The 20,921-nt window shown below is 47.6% G+C and overlaps 2 protein-coding genes across 3 annotated transcripts in view; one reads left to right on the forward strand and one right to left on the reverse strand.

The window, feature by feature from the left end:
* Positions 1–16,081: 16,081 nt before the first annotated feature.
* On the reverse strand, positions 16,082–18,587 carry LOC134906486 (uncharacterized). Its single transcript, XM_063914718.1, has 2 exons — positions 17,244–18,587; positions 16,082–16,920 (listed from the first exon to the last, which is right to left on the reverse strand). Exons 1-2 carry the CDS (start codon positions 17,875–17,877, stop codon positions 16,493–16,495), a joined length of 1,062 nt encoding a protein of 353 aa, XP_063770788.1. The 5' UTR covers positions 17,878–18,587; the 3' UTR covers positions 16,082–16,492.
* Positions 18,588–18,816: 229 nt separating this feature from the next.
* The window catches only part of KIAA1958 (KIAA1958 ortholog), a 284,028-nt gene continuing 281,923 nt past the window's right edge, over positions 18,817–20,921 (forward strand). The window contains exon 1 of one of the 2 annotated variants that reach the window (XM_063914716.1): positions 18,817–19,132. The gene's annotated coding sequence lies outside the window, so the exon portion shown is untranslated. The remainder of the gene's footprint in view (positions 19,133–20,921) is intronic. The other variant, XM_063914717.1, reaches the window with a different exon arrangement.

Below are 20,921 nucleotides of genomic sequence, written 5' to 3' on the forward strand. Positions count from 1 at the left end.
TCCTGCATGCTGAATCTGTTTGCTGTGAGTGTTTCCAGTCCTGCTGTATCCGGTCGTTCCTGTTCTCAGTTGTCCTGTACTCGGAAGTCGTCATCTGTTCCTGGAGTCCTGACTGAGCACCTTTTGAACATCCAGTGGTGTTTGTGAGTCACGGCGTAGCCGTGTGTTGCGGCTTGGGCCGCTTTATTATTTGTCATTTATTATTTGTGTTTCGGAGCTTTTGCGGAGGATTCCGCTCCCACAGATCCACTCTGGTATCCAGCGGTGCTGGGTAGGAGTACGGACTAGTGGATTTTGGTTGTCCTTTTCCCTGGCGGGTTACCGCACATACCTCAGGTTTAGTCAGTTAGTTTGTAGCCCCTGGCCTGGTTGTTTAGTCAGAGGGCCCCTTGTTATCACCCTGTCTCGGATTTCCCTTTGTCTCCCATTAAGACCTGAGGGGGCATCGGAGTTGGGCAGACATAATCCGCCCTTCAAACGCGGCTGCCATGGGCTCAAGCAACCATAGTCTCGCAGGGGATTTCTGACAACACGGGCGAGACAACGGAGTTAGGGCGCCAGGGGCTACTTTCTATTCCCGCTCCCTTCCCCAGCATTCCGTTCCAGTGCTCCGGTCCTTGCAATAGGACCACCTCAGACCAGAGTGCTGGAATCATAACAGTTAGCCTGTAGTGTATGACTTGTTAACTGTTTCTCTTTTCGATATAACTAAAAGCTTGTTAGTAAAGGTGTTGGATCCTTAGCACGGTATCGTGTGTTCATTACATTGCAGTGGGTAATAGGAGCGTCACGATCGCTCAAACAGCTTTGGTGTTAAGGTTAATCAGCGTTATATCGCTACAGTGTTTCAGTACAAGGTTTACAGTATAAGAATATCCTTTCTGTGTGTTACATTCAAGGTTTACTGATTGTCATCTTGTGAGCGTCTGCGCCGCTCGTGATCTCCTCGTGGTCTCGAGCGTCCGCTACGCTAGTAGCGGAGCATTACGGTAGTCGCTCGCCTATAGTGTGCTCGACACCACGCATTAAGCTGTGAGCGAGCGTGCCGCATGTGCGTCTCGATCACGGCCGAGCGTACGCTACGCTAAGTGCGTACCCTTACGGTACCCCATACGCCAATTGCGTACTGTGTCTCTTACCCATTATTGTGAAGGTTATAAGGTAATTTAAATCGACATTATCAACACATACACGCACACACAAACACACACATATACACACACACACACAGTTACGTGACCAGCAGTCACAATACAGACGCCGAAATTCCACTCCCTTACAGTCCTCAACATCCATAAAGTGGGAATATAAACAGTGGTGAGCCACATGGGGCTTCGTTACGCTCGCCCCCCATAGGATTCCTATGTCGTATGGTGACCGGCGGTCTCCTAACCGCCGGTCACACATGCCCACCCATTATATATCATACTTGTCTACCCTCCCCACCATTTGGGAGGCTCCCGAAAATCGGGTGGCCCTCCCGACCCCCCGGAAAGGTGGGCAAGCCTCCCGCTGTCCATGCTGCCCCTCCACAACCCTCCTCAGCCGCCCGCAGCAGAGAACAAGTGGGCGGTCCGATGACGCGATTCGTGCTGAATCGCGTCATCGTAGCTCTGCCCCCCGCTATACAGCGCCTCTTTTCTCGGCACTGCAGAGCGGGGGCGGAGCCATGATGACGCAATCCTGATGCCACACCCCCGGACTGTCCACTACCCTGTTGGCCACGCCCCGGAATGCCCATCCTGCTGTCGGCCATGCCCCCATGCACCTACAATGCTGCCTCCTCCCGAAGGAGGGGGCAGCAAAGTAGGTAAGTATGATAGAGATTTATATATATATATATATATACATACATACATACACACATACATACATGTACGTGTGTGTGTGTGTGTGTAATATATATTATATATAAAAATAGGATTTTGGTACTTACCGGTAAATCCTTTTCTCGTAGTCCGTAGAGGATGCTGGGGTCCACATTAGTACTATGAGGATGTACCATAGCTCCCAGAACGGGAGGGAGAGCGCGGAGGCTCCTGCAAAACTGATTGACTGAACTTCAGATCATCAAAGGCCAAAGTATCGAACTTGTAGAACTTTGCAAACGTGTTCGACCCAGACCAAGCTGCTGCTCGGCAAAGTTGTAATGCCGAGACACCCCAGGCAGTCGCCCAGGAAGACCCCACCTTACGAGTAGAGTGGGACTTAACAGACTTAGGACACGGCAATCCCACCGTAGAATACGCATGCTGGATAGTGAACCTGATCCAGCGAGAGATAGTATGCTTACAAGCAGGACACCCAAATTTCTTGGGATCATACAGGACAAAAAGATTTTCTGTGACGAGCAGTCCTCAGCACATAGATCTTCAGAGCCCTTACCACATCTAAGGACTTAGATGAAATTGAGGAGTCAGTAGCAACTGGCACCACAATAGGTTGGTTGATATGAAATGCCGACACAACCTTCGGAAGAAACTGCTGACGTGTCCGGAGCTCAGCTCTATCTTCATGAAAGATCAAGTAGGGGCTCTTACAAAACAAAGCCCCCAACTCCGACACACGTCTAGCAGAAGCTAAGGCCAACAAAGTGACAGCCTTCCACGTAAGAAACATGACCTCTACCTCTCGCAGAAGCTCAAACCAGTCAGACTGGAGAAACGGCAACACCACGTTAAGATCCCATGGCGCCGTAGGCGGTACAAAGGGAGGCTGGATGTGCAGAATTCCCCTCAAAAAGGTCTGAACCTCAAGGAGGGCAGCCAATTGTTTCTGGAAGAAAATGGATAGGGACAAAATCTGGACCTTCACAGATCCCAACCTCAGGCCCATATACACTCCTGCCTGCAGGAAGAGGAGAAACCGTCCCAGTTGAAACTCCACCGTAGGAAACCTCTTGGACTCACACCAAGACACATATTTTTTCCAAATACAATGGTAATGTTTAGACGTTACTCCTTTCCTAGCCTGTATCAGAGTAGGAATAACTTTGTTCGGAATGCCCATCCGAGCTAGTATCAGGCGTTCAACCTCCATGCCGTCACACGTAGCCGTGGTAAGTCCTGATAGACGAACGGCCCCTGCTGCAGCAGGTCCTCTCAAAGAGGAAGGGGCCTCGGCTCTTCTTGTAGTAGATCCAGAAGGTCCGTGTACCAAGCCCTTCTCGGCCAGTCTGGAGCAATGAGGATCGCTTGAACCCTTGTTCTCCTTAGGAGCTTTAGGATTCTTTGGATGAGTGGGAGTGGTGGAAACTCGTACACCGACTGGAACACCCACGGAGACACCAGGGCGTCCACTGCCAGTGGGTCCCTTGACCTGGTACAATAACGCCGAAGCTTCTTGTTGAGACGAGAGGCCATCATGTCTATTTGGGGTACGCCCCAAAGGTCTGTTATGTCTTTGAACACCTCTGGATGGAGACCCCACTCCCCCGGATGGAGATCTTGTCTGCTGAGGAAGTCTGCTTCCCATTTGTCTACTCCCGTAATGAAGATTGCTGACAGCGCCAGCGCGTGTTTTTCTGCCCAAAGGAGGATTCTTGTTACCTCCGCCATGGTAGGTCTGCTCTTCGTCCCACCCTGTCGGTTTATGTAGGCCACTGTTGTTACATTGTCCGACTGCATTTGAATGGCTCGATTTCTTAGAAGATGGGCCGCCTGAAGAAGACCGTTGTATACGGCTCTTAATTCCAGAATGTTGATCGGAAGGCCGACTTCCAGATTTGACCACCTTCCTTGGAAGGTCTCCCCTTGAGTGACTGCGCCCCAGCCCCGGAGGCTTGCATCCGTGGTTAGAAGGATCCAGTCCTGAATCCAAAAGACCGTTGTATACGGCTCTTAGTTCCAGAATGTTTATTGGCAGGCCGACTTCCAGACTTGACCACCTTCCTTGGAAGGTTTCCCCATGAGTGACTGCGCCCCAGCCCCAGCGACTTGCATCCGTGGTTAGAAGGATCCAGTCATGAATCCCGAACCTGTGGCCCTCCAGAAGGTGAGGTAATTGCAGCCACCAGAGGAGTGAAATCCTGGCCTTTGGTGACAGACGTATTCTCAGGTGCATGTGTAGATGGGATCCCGACCACTTGTCCAGGAGATCCAGTTGGAAGGCCCGAGCATGGAACCTCCCATATTGGAGAGCCTCGTAAGAGGCCACCATCTTTCCCAAAAGGTAGTGATGAGCTGACACCCGTGCTGGCTTCAAGTCATCCCGGACCATTGTTTGTATCACCAACGCCTTTTCCTGCGGAAGAAACACCCTCTGCACTTCTGTGTCGAGGATCATCCCCAGAAAAGACAACCTCTGGGTCGTTTCCAAATGTGTCTTTGGGAGATTCAGAATCCAACCGTGGATTCTGAGTAGGTGCGTTGTGAAAACAATGGACTGCAACAGCTTCTCCTTGGACGAAGCCTTTATCAGCAGATCGTCCAGATATGGAATGATGTTCACCTCTTGGGGTCAATTCTATTCAGCGACAGTTAAATAGCGCCGGGAATTAGCTCCCGACGCTATTCAATTTAGCTACAGTTAAGTCGGTGATGGCCCGTTCTCGCCGACTACACAGGTTGAATTGTTGGGAGAACGGGCATTCTCCGACTTAACTCCCCGGCGCGAGGCTGATTCCCGGCAGAATCAGCCTCGCGCCGGCCGCGCGGCAGCACTTTTGTCGTGTTTCTTCTCTCATCCCCCGGGGATGAGAGAATTCCTGACAATTGAGGGTCACTCGTCGCTGTATTGAATAGCGCCGGGAGTTCCCGGCGCTATTCAACTGTCAGTGAATTGAATCGACCCCCTTGTTTGCGGAGGAGAACCATCATCTCTGCCATCACCTTGGTGAACACCCTCGGTGCTGTTGAGAGGCCGAATGGCAGGGCCTGGAACTGGAAATGACAGTCCAATAATGCGAAACGGAGATAAGCTTGATGCGGCAGCCAAATTGGAATGTGGAGGTACGCATCCTTGATATCCAGGGATACCAGGAATTCCCCCTCTTCCAGACCTGATATCACCGCCCTGAGAGACTCCATCTTGAACTCCTTTAGAAAGGAGAAAGTTCAGAATGGGCCTGACCGAACCATCCGGTTTCGGTACCACGAAAAGGTTTGAATAGTAACCTGTGGTTTGTATATGAGTAGAAACTGTTACAATGACCTGTGCCTCCACCAACTTCTGGACAGCTTCCTGTAGTACAGTTCTGTCTGCCAGTAGAACTGGCAAGCCTGATTTGAAAAATCGGTGGAGGGAGATTTTGAAATTCCAGCCTGTATCCCTGGGACACAATATCCATCACCCAGGGATCCAGGCCGGACGATACCCAGACATGACTGAACTGTCTGAGTCTCTCCCCCACCGGTCCCACCTCCAGGCCGCGTGGTCCACCATCATGCGGAGGACTTTGGCATACCTGAAGCAGGCTTTTGTTCCTGGGAACCTGCAGCAGCAGGTTTCTTGGATTTAACTTGACCTCCCCTAAAGAAGGTATTGGACGGTTTGGCCTTTCTAGGCTTGTTAGGCCGAAAGGACTGAGATGCTGATGAAGAGAAGTATTTCTTCGGCGCAGGTGCAGCTGAGGGAAGAAACGGAGACTTACCTGCTGTAGCCGTGGATATCCACGCATCCAAAGAGAGCCTGACATGTGTAGGGTAGGGACTCCACACTTTTCCTGGATTCCGCGTCGGCAGACCACTGGCGCAGCCACAGTCCCCGATGAGCTGAAACAGACATGGAAGAGATCCCTGCAGCCATGGAACCCAGGTCTTTCATGGATTCTACCATAAAACCTGCTGAATCGTGACTGTTACGCAAAAACAATTCAACATCCCCTCTATCCATCATATCCAAATCCTCTAGTAAGGTAGACGACCACTTTATTATAGCCCTTGCAATCCATGCACTAGCAATAGTGGGACGTAATATGGCCCCTGAAGCAGTGTACATTGATTTAAGTGTATTATCAATTTTTCTATCAGCTGCCTCCTTTAAGGCGGTAGATCCTGGAACAGGTAAAACCACCTTTTTTGAGAGTCTTGACACAGATGTAGTGTTCACGCTAGGCAGTTTTAGCAGGGCGCCGCACCCTGCCCGATTTATTTAAGGGCAAAACCCGCCTTGCCCTTTCTGCGGCGCCCTGCTAAAACAGCCGCCCACTTCTTGCTCTCACAGCGTGTAAAGAGAGCGCTTGGGGGAAGCCCAGCACCTCCGTAGGTGCTGGGCACGCCCCCAACAATGATGCCGCCGGCCGCCCACGCCCCCTTTTTTTACGCCTGCGGGCTGAACCGCCCACTTTTATTACCTGTAATGACCCGCCCCTATTTTGCGTGGCCACGCCCCCTTTTCGCAGCATGCACACACGCTTGTACCCCTCTAGGTCCGGCGCCCTGCCCGGATTCTAGAGTGAACATTACAGATGCGTCAACAATAGGCGGGTTTTCCCATTTTTTCCTATCCTCCTCAAGGAAAGGAAACGCCACCTGGACCCTATTAGAGATCTGGATTTTTTTCTCCGGGTTTTCCCAAATATAGCATTCAATTCCTTTGACGCAGGGAAGGTTAGCGAGGCTTTCTTATTTTCAGTGAAAAAAGCCTCCTCAACCTGCTCAGGTGTGGTATCATTTATATTTAACACATCCCTGATAGCCTCTATCATTAATTGCACCCCCTTTGCAAGAGAGGCAGACCCCCGCAAAACATCCCCATTACCGTCTGTGGTATCAGAATCGGTATCCGCATCATCTTGCGTGATGTTAACAAGCGCACGTTTTTGGGGGTATATAGCAGGGCGTCCTGAGGTACCAGAATCGGGCCATACTGCCATGGAGTTCTGTAATACCTGGGTTGCAGACTCATTACTCGCAACCCTGTCAGATATCTGAGTAATCCAAGATTTGATAGAGGTAAACCATTCAGGTTTCCTTGCTGGAATCTGTGCTAAACCAGTGCTATCCGGATTACATGGAATGGGATCATCCTGTGAGGACATATCCTCCATAGAATATGACACAGTGTCCCTGGACATAGCTAAAGGAGACCACCAAACACTCCACACACACACACACACACACACACACACACACACACACACACACACACACACACACACACACACACACACACAGTTTCCCCCCCAATGGCGAGAGAGACACAGAGATTGGAGCCAACCCACACACAGCGCTTTTACCAAAGGGAGACCCCTTGTCAGCGCTGACTGTGCACCTTAATAAGATACACAGTCGTATTGCAGCCTCCCCCACTTCTACAACCCCCTGGTACCGTTTACAGATAGCTGGCGTTGCTGTGGAGGGACCTTCTTTCCTGGTCAGCGCTGTGCAGGCAGGAAAATGGCGCTGAAACGCTGCTGGGTCCGCTCTGAGGAGAAGCTCCACCCCCAAAATGGCGCTGTCTTCCCGCTATTCTTCTGCTTATACTGGTCTGAGGATTTAGTGCTGGCTGAGATCCTTGGACCCCGACAGGCTTCTGGACCAGTGTAGGGTGTAACACTGGCTCAGGGCGCCCCTCACCGCTGAGCCATCCCCGGAGCGCAGTTAATACGCTCCTACCCTGTTGCCGCCATCTTCGCACCGACCCCCCGCTTGCTAGGGGGTTTGGTGTCTCACTCGCCACCGATTCTTCAGCTCTGCAAGGGGGTGGCGGCATGCTGCTGGGGCGAGCGGTCCCCTGTGACAGAGAACGATCAGACCCCTCTGGAGCTCAGTGTCCAGTCAGCGGAGACAGTGGCTCAGACCCCGCAGGGCGGATACTGCTCCCCCCCTCAGTCCCTCGCTTCAGGGAGGCTGTTGCCAGCAGACTCCCTGTAAAACAAAAAAACTCTAAAACAACATTTTACTAGGAAAACTCAGGAGAGCTCCCCTAGCTGTGCGACATTTTCTAAACTGAGTCTGGTAGGAGGGGCATAGAGGGAGGAGCCAGCCCACACTCTCAAACTCTTAAAGTGCCAATGGCTCCTAGTGGACCCGTCTGTACCCCATGGTACTAATGTGGACCCCAGCATCTTCTAGGACGTAAGAGAAAATTGGTATTTTGAGACATGAGACGCACCTCCAACCACATCTAAATAAAGGCCCCATTTGCGGCTAAGTGCTTAGAATTAGGCTACACTGAAGTCCAGTCAGTGCAGGTTAATTTATACAGGTAGGAAAAAAGTGTTCCACACAAGAAACAGGTTATATACAAATCATCACACTATTGGTCATAGGATAAGACATCTCGATATTCTATAGGTCACAGGTCCTTCTTTGTCAGTTGGTGGTATCTATGGGCCTGATTCTGAGGTGGACACAGTTACATTTGTAACTGCATCTTTGTACGCAGTGCTGTGAAAATATGCTAATGCCGCAGCCATTGGAATGTGTACATTGATGCCCGCCTCTTGCACAAATTACAACATTGGGTGCACCATCGAACTTCTGATCAACCCTATGGCTGATCAGAATGTCCTTTAGAACCAGTGGCGGAACTTGTGAGAAATGGGCCCAGGTCCAGGGGATAAATCATTGCTGGTCTGGGCAGCAGTTGGCCCCTTGCAGTGCACCTGGTGCACCAATGGTAGTTCCGCCTCTGGTCGGAACTAAGCTGAATAGGAGCCAGTAGAACTGAGGGGGTAATTCAAACCTGATCGCTAGGGTGCATTTTTTGCATCCCTGCGATCAGGTAGCTGCCACCTACAGGGGGAGGGTATTAGCTGTGTGCAGGTTTGCGATCGCATTTATAGCAGAATTGCACAAACTTCAGTTTTTGCAGTTTCTGCTCAGCCCAGGACTTACTCAAAATGAATTCTATAGGTTGCTGCGCTGTAAAAAGCTGCTCAGGTTGTTGGGGGTAAGAAATTGAATTATTTTGAACCAAGCGCTGTGTATGTTAGTGGGTGCAAAAATAAAAATAAGAAAAAAATAAAAATAAAATAAAAATAGATAATGAATAAAATAAGATTAAAAATAAATAAATAAATAAAAATAAATTAATTAATTAATTAATGAGGGAGAGGGGGTTAAGGGTAATGCAATGTTTACAGCTCCTCTATGGATATGTGGAGCCGGGTGACACTTTCTCAGCAGGGAAGAGTATTCAGTCTTTTAAATTCAAACTGTCCCTATCTTACCCTGGGAGTTGCTTCCGGTGGTTCGAGGGAAGGTGTAGCTGTGACTGTTTCACTATTCTCTTCCCCGCTGGCCGTGCTTGATCGCTGTTCCGCCTGAATCGCCGCGACCGGAAGTTCGGGTATCCGCTTCCGGTTGTTCGTGAAGCGGCCGGCGGTAGCGGTTCTCGTGTCTTTGTGTCCTTTGTGTCTGCTCCTTTTCTATTCCAACGCGTTTCGAATCCTATTCGGATTCTTTCTCAAGGAAGTGAAGTGAAGAAAGAATCCGAATAGGATTCGAAACGCGTTGGAATAGAAAAGGAGCAGACACAAAGGACACAAAGACACGAGAACCGCTACCGCCGGCCGCTTCACGAACAACCGGAAGCGGAGACCCGAACTTCCGGTCGCGGCGATTCAGGCGGAACAGCGATCAAGCACGGCCAGCGGGGAAGAGAATAGTGAAACAGTCACAGCTACACCTTCCCTCGAACCACCGGAAGCAACTCCCAGGGTAAGATAGGGACAGTTTGAATTTAAAAGACTGAATACTCTTCCCTGCTGAGAAAGTGTCACCCGGCTCCACATATCCATAGAGGAGCTGTAAACATTGCATTACCCTTAACCCCCTCTCCCTCATTAATTAATTAATTTATTTTTATTTTTTATCTTATTTTATTCATTATCTATTTTTATTTTTATTTTATTTTTATTTTTTTCTTATTTTATTTTTGCACCCACTAACATACACAGCGCTTGGTTCAAAATAATTCAATTCCAGGACTTACTCAGCCGCTGCGATGATCAGGGCCGGAGCTGACATCAGAATCCCTCCCTCCAAACGCCTGATCCTTCCTGCGTTTTCCCAGACAATCCTCTAAAACGATCAGTTGCCACCCACAGACGGCCTCTTCCTGTCAGTCACCGTGCAATCGCTTTTTTTGCACCATCCCGTCGCTATGCACCGATGCCCGGTGCAGTCGTTCGATGCGCCGGCGCATTGCAGTGCATACTCATGTGCAATTCAGATCTGATCAGCTGCTGAGCGAAAACGCACAGCAGCGATCAGGTCTGAATTGCCCCCTATGTACGCAAGCACAGTCGCTGTCTGCTACATACCCATGAAATGGTTGTGACACACCTGTGTTTGGACTATGTCAATCACTCTGCATCCAAATTCACTCTATGACTACTGTCAATAGTCAATCACGATGCATGTGCAATACAAGACAAATCACATAACTTCAACCTCTGAATCAGGACCTGTGTGTGCTGTGACAAGGCCAATGCCACCATTAGCCGTACCTATGTAGTACTAAGGGTATCAATGACTGGCGATGCCTAAAACACTGAGGAGCTGTTTCACAGGTGGACGTTTGGTGGTTGCCCACCAAATGCTGATATAAAGTAATTTCCTTCTGTACATCCTTACGTCCTAATGTGCAAGGACTGATACTCCCACTTACTGGATACACACTGTAATACCAATTGGTGCCTCTCGGTCTCCCCATAAAACTTGCACCAACCCTATGGCAGGTGCAGTCTCTCTGTCCGAGTATGGCCCGAGTGATTTGGCCTGCGTCACACCTATAACATGCCCATAAGAAAGACCATCTCCATGCATGCGTAAAGACACCTCCCTGTCACTATTCAGAAACAACCACTGCATTTTCAATGTACTTATCCCTGCGTGCGTCTGAAATTGCAACTGTGACTCTGTATGGACACAATTTGGCACATGTGCGTTGTGACTTTGATGCTCAAATAGCAAAAAAATCATTTCAACAGGTCCAAAATCGGTAATGCGTCCAACTCTGCATCAGCCACTGATACCTGTTAGGCTGTCTGCTGCTGCTCCTTTATGTTAGTGATGCATTGGGAGTGTAGTGTAGTCTATGATGTCACACCTGTGTACAATGCTGCGTAAAATGGTGGTACTATAATAATAAAAGTGACACACTTCTGAGAAGCAATGTTGCCCTCCACCTTCTGCCTGCTAAGTTAAGAACCAGCAGAGTTGGGGCCCCGTTTCCAATGGTGCGGTGTGCCACTTAGGACACAGACTGTAGAATTGGGTGAATGTGGATACAAAGTTATGTTGTTTAAACATTTGTGATCTAGAACTACCGTAAACAACATATAACAAAATTCTAAAGCAAAGGATAATGATCACATACAGTGCGCCAAACAAGAGCAGCCTGAAAAGATAGGTGGTTTTGAAGTGTCACCAGCACTTCCAATATACATACAAATTCCAATGGTTACCACCCTTTATTCCAAGCGCTTTTTAGAACACCTCAAGCAGAAATTCAGTCTCTTAGGCAGATGGAATAAATGTCCTTTAAGACAAAAAATATAACACAAACATAGTGTGATACTGTATAAAATTTTATATAAAGTGAGTATAAAGGTCCAGACTCGTACCCCAAGTTGTGGTCTACAATAGTAGACAATATCGCCTTATTGGGAGCGGATCACCAACTCGCAAGTATCCTGGCGCCTCTATAGTCCTTAGGAAAGGTTCCCCTTCTCACTCCACCAGAGGTACATGTAAATCAAATGATTTCCAAATAGTGTATTACCGTAAAATTTATTGACATATACAACATTAAAAAATAGGCTAGAAGATGGGTTCTCACTAGATGGAATGGTCTACACAAAATTGCAGACAACAGCGTTTGTTACTGATAAAACCAGGCGTCCCCAGAGTCAATCCAGTACAACAGGCGAGAACTCCACGTGTATTCCGCTACCTTCACCGACGCGTTTCGATAGCTATGGGCTATCTTTTTCAAGGTGTACATGGTAGCAAACAGTCAGAGGTATTTATACCTCCCATAATTCAATTGACCTAAAACCTAATACCAGACATGGATCTACTACTTTCTAATGGCCTATATTACAAACATCGGATGGTGTATAATTAAAATCCATTCCACATGTTAATATTAGCTCTAAACCTTCCGTTTCCTGCCTAAAATGATTGTCCAATGATGTCCTGCTCCACAACGGTGACTTCCGCCGGAAGTCGTCATGCCCACAGTTCACTCTCATCCTGTTAAGGGCAAAGATCCTATATGCGGAAATCCGTCACCGGAAGTGACGCGATCCCCCACATCCACGTGCACGTCTGGAAATGTCCCCTCCGTCCTGATCTCTCTAACCGGAAGTGACGTCTTCCCCGGCATCTACAAGTGCGTCCGAAGATGTTCTGCCTACTACAGGAAGTGACGCGGGCGGAGGTGATCTCATAGTCGACAAGTCTCGCGATGCTGGAGATGTGTTTTGTCTCCATAACAACGTTTCCAATGTTCATGAGTGTACCTCCTGTTAGCGTCTTATATCCCTGGAGTCGACACCATTTTGTTGTGGTCCATTACATATATTCAAATAAAAAGGAAACAAATTTAGTCTAATGTACTATAATATAAATACATTATACAGTGAAATGAAATATACTAAAATTTTAATAAAAGACATACTATAAAAACCATTTTGTTTCGAAGTCTTTATTCAGACCTCTTGGCTCCAAAGTTTTAAATTTAAAAATTGTTTGCATCTCGGCCTTTGCTAATTGTTTTTGTGGATCCCCACCCCTAGTGCCTAGTTTCACTCGTTTTAGGGCATAGAAATTTTTAATTTCTTTAGTGTCACAATTATGGATTTTCTTGAAGTGTGCTGACAAAGCATGCGTATCTAATCCTTTTTTTATGTTTCGAAGATATTCACTTAATCTCACTTTAAGGGCCCTACTGGTACGTCCAATATAGAATTTGTTACAGCTACATTCTAAGCAATAAATTACATTCACAGAATGACAAGTGATAAATTATTTTACAACACATTTTCCCTCGTTTATATATATTTCTATCTTTTTGTTACCAAAAGTATTGGGGACATTTCTACAGGCTATACATGACCCACACCTGTAGAAACCCTCAGATTTTATTATTGGCCCAGAAGAGGGTACTTGATGAAAACTATGTACCAATTTTGATTGTAAATTGGGCGCTTTCCTATATATGCAAACCGGTCTTTCAGGGAGATCTGGTCCGATGACAGGATCTTTTTTAAAATAGACCAGTGTTTTTTTTTAAATATTTTGGACTTTTCTGTGTTGAGAAGAATAGTCTGAAATGAAAGCCCACTTATATTTATCATCAAAAGTACTTTTACTGGAATTTTTTGTTGCCAATAGATCTGTTCTGTTAATTTTTGACACCTCTTCCAATGATTTTTTTAAGGAACCTGCATCATAGCCACAATCTGCAAAGGATTTCTCCATTAATGATGCTTGTGTCTCAAAAACTACATGGTCCGAACAATTGCGTCTCAGTCTTTTAAATTGACTGGTTGGAACACTATTTAACCAATTGTCGTGGTGGCAACTCAGCCTATTGATGTATGATTTTGAATCAGTGGGTTTCACAAACGTTTTAGTTTTAATAATACCTTCTTCAATATAGATTGTAAGGTCCAAAAAATTTACCTCTTTCTGGTTAATATCAAATGTCAATCTTATGTGGTTATCGTTGTTATTGAGATAAGTACAAAAAAGGTCCAGGGACTCTCTCTCTCCCTCCCATATGAAAAGAATATCATCTATGTATCTATGCCAGGACACTAGGTTCGCCCCATGCGCATGTTCCGACCAGATGTATCTTTCTTCCCATGCACCCATAAATATGTTTGCATAACTAGGGGCGAACCTAGTGCCCATGGCTGTACCGCATAAAATTCATTTTTAAACAAAAAATAATTATTGGAAAGTATAAAATGAATACTCTCCAATATGAAGTCTTGTAAATTGCCTGGCAAAGCTGACTTCAACATGGTTTCTCTCACCGCTTTTAAGCCCTGTTGGTGATCTATAATAGTATACACCGCGTTAACGTCTGCGGTCACCAAAAAATAATTTTCTGGTGTTGCCTCTTCGAATTCCATAATACCCAGCCTAATGTGTACCAGGGAAAACTTGTACTATCTATATTATATTATTATTACCTCACACCACGGCCACTACTGCCAAGCAGGTGGGGTGTCTGTGCCATCACCAGTGCCTACACACATGGCTGCTTTAGCACTACAGAGCTTGTGGAGGCATCAGCCAGGGGTCCCCCATGTTGGCAGCATTTTCTGAGCGTTTGCCCGCACTGTCCACTGACTCCGCTACCACCGCCAGTCCTGGAACCAGAGAGTGCCCGCCCCGTACAGGGACCCCCAATTATATTTAGGCTGCTGACATCACGTCACACACTCCTGCCTGTCACACGCATCCCTGCTATTACGCTTATTATACCCCTTTTACACTCGCACTCCCGGGATGCGTCCCAGGATGCCTTCCCGGGACTGACCCCTTTCACACTGCACTAAGACCTGGGATCGAACCGGGACAGCCCCATTTACACTGATCCCGGGATATCCCTGCAAATGCACATGTATGTCATTAGAAATGGCCTTTTCTGGCTCACATTGATGAGGTCACACTAGTTAACAAAGGGAGGGGTGGTGCCTGCTCACACCATTGCTGCAGTCATGGCCGACGGAGTACCAGTGTGTATGCCTGAGCTCATGATTCTTTCTGCTTTGCAGATGTTTCATACAGCCACTGACAGCATGATGCAGCTTGTCACACTGTGCAGTATACTGCACATATATTTTATGAGGAGGAGGAGGGCGCAATTTATGCTGGATAGGGCTGCTAGTCGCCGCCAATATTTGCGCAGGAGGAGAGCCCTCATATCATCCAGGATGAGTACCATACTGAGCGTGAGTATGGGCCCTAACCGCTCATTTTGGTCCAGAGATCGCCGGCACGGAGAAGCCTTTATGAGGACCGTGGAAGCTTACCAGGATGAGGAGTGGATGGCTAACTTCCGTGTGTCTCGTGCAACCTTTAACTACATCCTGGAATTACTTACCCCAGCACTTGACATGCAGACCACCAGGCTTAGGAGACCCATCGAGGCACGCCGGAGATTAGCTATTGCATTGTGGTGGTATGCTACCCCAGGAGAGTACCGCTCAGTCTCATGCTTGTTCGGTGTTGCGATCTCCACCTGCTGTGTCATAGTCCACCAGGTGACTAAAGCAATTGTATCTACCTTATACAAGCGCTTTATATCTCTACCACAAGGACAGCGCTTACAGGATACCATCAAAGGATTTGTGAAGCGAGGCTATCCGCAGTGTGGAGGAGCGATTGATGGGACACACATCCCCATTATTGCCCCATGTGACAACCATGCTGACTATTTTAATAGGAAGGGCTGGCACAACAGGCTGTTGTGGACCACAAATATTGGTAAGTGTTTATTTTTGGGGTGGTGGAATGAGTTGCATGTGTGAGTTTTACATTCTAACTTTTTTCAATTTTACTGTTCTTTAGTTTCCTAGATGTGTTTATTAGCTGGCCAGGCCGATCTCATGACTCCCGAGTTCTTGCCAATTCTGACCTGTACAACATCGTAGAGGAGAAGCAGGGAGGCTGGCTGTACCCCAAAGAGTGTGCAAAGATTGTGAATGGGGTGGAGTTCCCTGTCCACATCATCGGGGATGCTGCATACCCTTTACGCCCCTGGATTATGAAAGGCTACACCCAACAGGTCCAGTTAACCCCAGAGCAACAAACCTATACTCACACCATGAGTTCAGCAAGGATGGTGGTTGAGAACGCCTTTGGCAGGTTAAAAGGAAGATGGCGTTGTTTGATGAAGCGCAATGATATGGACCTAAAGAATATGCCTAATGTAGTAGCTGCGTGCTGTATACTGCACAACATCTGTGAACTGAAAAATGAGCTATTCCTTCCTGAGTGGACTGTGCAGGACCCTGAGGTTATAAACCCACATGTGGAAGGTGCTTTGTTTGGGACTGCCTCAAACTCCGCTGCAGAACAAATACGCCACACTATTACGTCCAACCTTGCAGCACTGGTACAATAGTGTTTAAGAATCAGCACAACATGTTTGGTGAATTACATTTTTTTTATTTTGTATTCCACCTTTGATCTTTGGTTTCAATATTTATGTTTTTCCAAAAAAAACACATTGCCACAAACTTTGTATATATGCAGAAACAATGTAGAAAACACTGCAAACATGGTCTACTGTTACGCACAAATGGGAATGTTATGCATAGATTTGCAAACAAGTTTTGTTTGGCATAAAAAAAAAAACAACAACACTGGTAGGCTTGTAGATACAACACCATAAACCACAGTGTCCCTGCAGTATATTATTACTGTGTAAAAAATAAATAAAAAGTGCTTTAATGTAGACACTATACAAAACAGAACATACAAAAAAAATGAAAGAAGGCACAAACAGTTGTGCATAAACAATGACCACACTGTGGTTATTTAACAACAAATAACAACAAAAAAAAGAAATTCACTGTGTTTCACGGCAAATTGCGCAATACAGTAAACTCTGGGCTTTGCGCACTAGATGGTGCAGTATTTGGGGCATAGTATGGACCAGGAGTAAATGATGAAAAACCCTGCTCAGGGGGGTATTGTGAGTTGTGGTGTTGGATTGGTGCTCTTGAGGTATTGGTCATACGCTCATAGAACGCCATGTTCATTTGGTGCAATTCCCTGTGGCGGTCATACTGCTCTCTACTCATGCGTTCCTGCATTGTCATGACTTGGGAAAGGAATGCATCATGCATTTGGCGTTCTGCCTCTAGAAACCTGTCGAGCCTTGCATCCTCCTGTGCGGACATTGTAGCGTCCATCTCTCGGAGTTGGTCGACAAGGACATTTGACATGGCTTTAGCCACTTGCTCCGCTCTGTTCAATTTCTTCCTTCTAGGCGGTACGGTGTAAACTGTGAAGAGAAGAAATACAAAATGAGCGTATATAAAAATAGCAGCGTTAGCAAACATGTGTTTGTGGCATTATAATCCACCTACACACTAGCTACTCTGCAACATTGAACTATTTATAAAAATGCAAAGCCCCCCTGGGTGGGGGCAGAAATTGCAAAGCGTGCCACCGTGCCAGCAGCGTGCTGAGCGCAGTGATCCTGCAAGGGGCTCATTTGCGCTCGCCACGCTGCTGCCACACTGGCCACTCATACTACACACATAACCGGATGATTAACAATTGTGGATTTGTGCTATGAGTGTTATTTTCTAAACATGTACTTACTGTTTTTCTGTAAAGTTGGGGTGACGGTACTTTGTACAGTCCCACTGTCACTGGTCTGAGCTTCCACGACGTCTTCAATGGTTGCAGTTATGCTGTCGTCGTTTCTAGATGTGTTTATGGACGGCTGGGAGGATGTGTCGCTGTCCTCAGGTGTGTCGTCAATTAACAACGGGGATGACGGACAGACGTCACTGCTTGTCTGTGTCTCTTCTGGAGTGCCTTCTGTAGCAGTGTACTGTGAACTGGAAGACAGACTCACCGGACTGCATATAGCTGTGTTTCCAAAGATATTGGCACAGATGTCATAGTACTGCCAGTCGATACGGCCAACACCGCTCTTTTTCCTGTTGTTGTCATGCACCTTCAGAAACTGCTTTTTAAGAGTTTTCATTTTGTTTAACACTTGCTGCTGTGTGCGGATGATTCCCATGGCTTCCAGCATCTTGGAGATGTTTTTATAAATGACTGCATCTTTAACTGTGCCTGTGATCTGCCTCATTATTTCCTCCTCTCCCCTAATGCTCAGCAACTCTCTAACCTCCTGGTCTGTCCAGGTCGCCATGCTGCCTTCCTCACACGCATCAAGGACGCTCCCCAGGGCTCTGAAAGATGACATCATCTTTTCTGAGCCCATGAAAGCTCCAATCGGAGGCCTTTTAACAGTCCCGGGTAGTGAATCCCGGGACGGGCCCTTTCACACTACCCAGCTTCCCGGGACGGTCCCGGGTTCAACCCTGCTTTAGACCTGGGATGAAATCCCGGGATGCTCGACCCGGGAAATTGTCCCTGTACCCTTTCACACTGACAGAAATCCCGGGATGATGCGCGTTCACGTGCAATATCCCGGGATTTTCATGCGAGTGTAAAAGGGGTATTACTAGGACTCACAGGGGCGGCTGGCGGAGGAAAGCAGGCACCGAGTGATGCTGCGGGGTGCCTGTGTCACAGCACACCTCCCAACATGACCCTCTCCAGGAGGGACAGAATGCTCTGCTCCTGGACTTCCCTCTTCATTTATAATTACCATCACCTGTGCTGAAACACAATTTTTATCCATTAGCCTGTTCAAAACAGGTGTCAGCAATCATAAATGAAAAGTCCAGAAGCAGAGCATTTTGTCCCTCCTGCAGAGGGTCATGTTGGGTGGTATGGTCACAGGAGGAAATTATTGTGAATGGTGCGGGAAGCCCTGCCTGCTCCTTTGTGTCTTGTTTGCGGGGTGACCTCCCGCACGTTGCTGTCTGCACAGGTTGTGCTGCCAATAAGTATCATAGCGGGCACGGCGCCGCGGCCCACGTGACAGGGCAAATACTATAATATACACTTACTGTATACACACCCAGTCTGGCGGCTACACGCACAGTATGATAGCACTGTATATGCTACTGTAGTACTGAGCGTGAGCGCTGTACAGTCAGTAACCGTATCAGCAGAGGTCGCAGTACCGCCCACACAGACGTCTATGACGCGGCCACATGCAGCAGCAGGGTCCTCCCCGGCCGCGTCACGCCCACCAGCGGCAGCAGCTGAGCGATCTCCTCCTCCTCCGTAGACAGCGCGTCACCTCTCCCGCGCGGGCGCACTCGGAGCCCCTCCCCCACCCGTCACTGGCAGCACGGAGGCGCGCCCGGCGGCTGAGTGTGTGGGACAGCGGGGGCGCGCATCTCCCAGACTAGCTCCCGCGGCTCGGCGCGCGTCTCCGCGCTGGTCTTTCTCCTCCGCTCTCCCTCCGCGGTATAGCGGGGCTCCTGGGAGGAGAATGTGCTGAGGGGAATATGGCGGAGCTGCTGCTGCTGGAGGAAGGGAATCCAGGAGGCCGGCGGGCCCTGCTGGGCAGCGATACGAATTGGGAACGGGCGGCCGACTACTGCGAGTACAACCACATCCAGGTCTGTGGTGGGGGTATGAGGGATGCGGTGGGGCCGAGGGAGCAGAGCGCCCGGTCTGTGTCTGTGTGTGGTGATGCTCGGCCCTGCCGCATTGTGTGCTGGATGCTGCTGGAAGGAGATGCCCTTGTAGCCAGGGCAGCATAGTAGCTTCCCAGTGCCAGGCTGCTGCTCCTATTGTCACCCAATAGCTCCATGGCAGACAGATAATGGGGGGGTTATGATGAGGACACTGGTGTTAGCTGCTGTGTCTGTGGTGTGTATATGGCGTTTCCTAAACACATCACTCTCACGTCTTTATGACACTTTACATCCCATTCAGGTAGTAGCAGCGGATTAAAAGTTTATGTAAGGCATCTGATTGTTTTAGATATGTCACAAAATAATCCCTCTGGGGGTAGCGAACTATATACATAGTTACTGCTTTAACAATGCCATATGCTGGTCATAATATTCCCACATACAGTATGTGTTTTATTCCTGCAGTCACTATAAGGAGCTCTGCTAAACGCTTATAACAGGAGGCAGTACAGGGTCGTTGTGATGAAATGGAGTTAAATGTTATTTAATCTATATTAGATTTTATGCTCTAAATTATGAAAGTGCCTCTTGCCTGGAAACCTTGCCTTCATGAAGTATACGGATTAGATCCCATAACCTTGTATTAGTAATTTGAGCATCTTTTAGGCGAGCCTAGTTCTGGTTGGGGGAACAGATGTTATCTGACATGAGTATTCTTCAGTATGTGATGTGACTAGTGACTGGCTCAGTCAGTGGATTCCAAACTTTCTTGAATCATGGTGCTCCTAGGATAAATGTTTTTTTTATTGATACATTTGGAAACAATTATTACATTAAGTAAATTGTGCCTACCTGTCGTCCTTAAAATGGGTACATACTGGCGCAATGGGGATTCGTTCCGACATAAGAACAAATCCCCGTCAGCTCGAATTGCTCCCACACACTCTGGCACCTTTAGTGAAGGCTGGAATGGCCATGTTCCGTCCTTCATTAACATAACACAGGACGCTAGCAACGATGGACGCTTGGTTTGATGTGCAGCACATCAAACCAGGCATCTGTCGCATGCGACCACAGGAGCACGCAATCCTGGCTGCACACTGAATGACGTAAGCAATATGTCGCTCCGGTGTATACCCAGCTTTAGGGTCAGTTATGTGGTAGTGTATGGGTTCCTCATGCGGTACGGTGTTTATAATAAGTTGATAACCTCTCTGAGTCTCTTCTGATGGAGAAGTAATGAACATGGGCTGGTTCTCCATCAGAAGAGACTCGGAGAGGTTATTGACTTATTATAAACACCGTACTGCATGAGGAACCCATTTACAACGGGACATTTTCTCCTCTAACGGTGATGCATTACCAACTGTACTCTTTCCATACTAAAGAGACTCTTGCTACATTGGACTTTTACACAGGCAAGGGCCAATTTTTGGAACGGACTCCTCCAATGAAACCTTGCTATATTTCCTGACCCAATACCCAGGGTAATATACACCGTTTTAATATACGTGAATTCATGTTATATGTTGTTTGTACACCTTTCTGTGCATTTTTTTAATTAAAATTTAGTTTGTAACTGTATGCAATCGCTATTAGCAACCATTGTTTTATAATATTAGCGCGCAGCCGCCTTTCCGCTTTATTTTGTGTTATTGTGGGAGTGACTTCCCCTATCTATGGCTGCAGCTTAGCAAGAGTCCCTCATACATCAAGTGCCCGAATATACCTTGTTATAATTTTTCTTTGCCTGGCCGCGGTGTCTCTTGAC

Source organism: Pseudophryne corroboree, chromosome 1 (genome assembly GCF_028390025.1).
Source record: "Pseudophryne corroboree isolate aPseCor3 chromosome 1, aPseCor3.hap2, whole genome shotgun sequence".
Lineage (NCBI taxonomy): Eukaryota > Metazoa > Chordata > Amphibia > Anura > Myobatrachidae > Pseudophryne > Pseudophryne corroboree.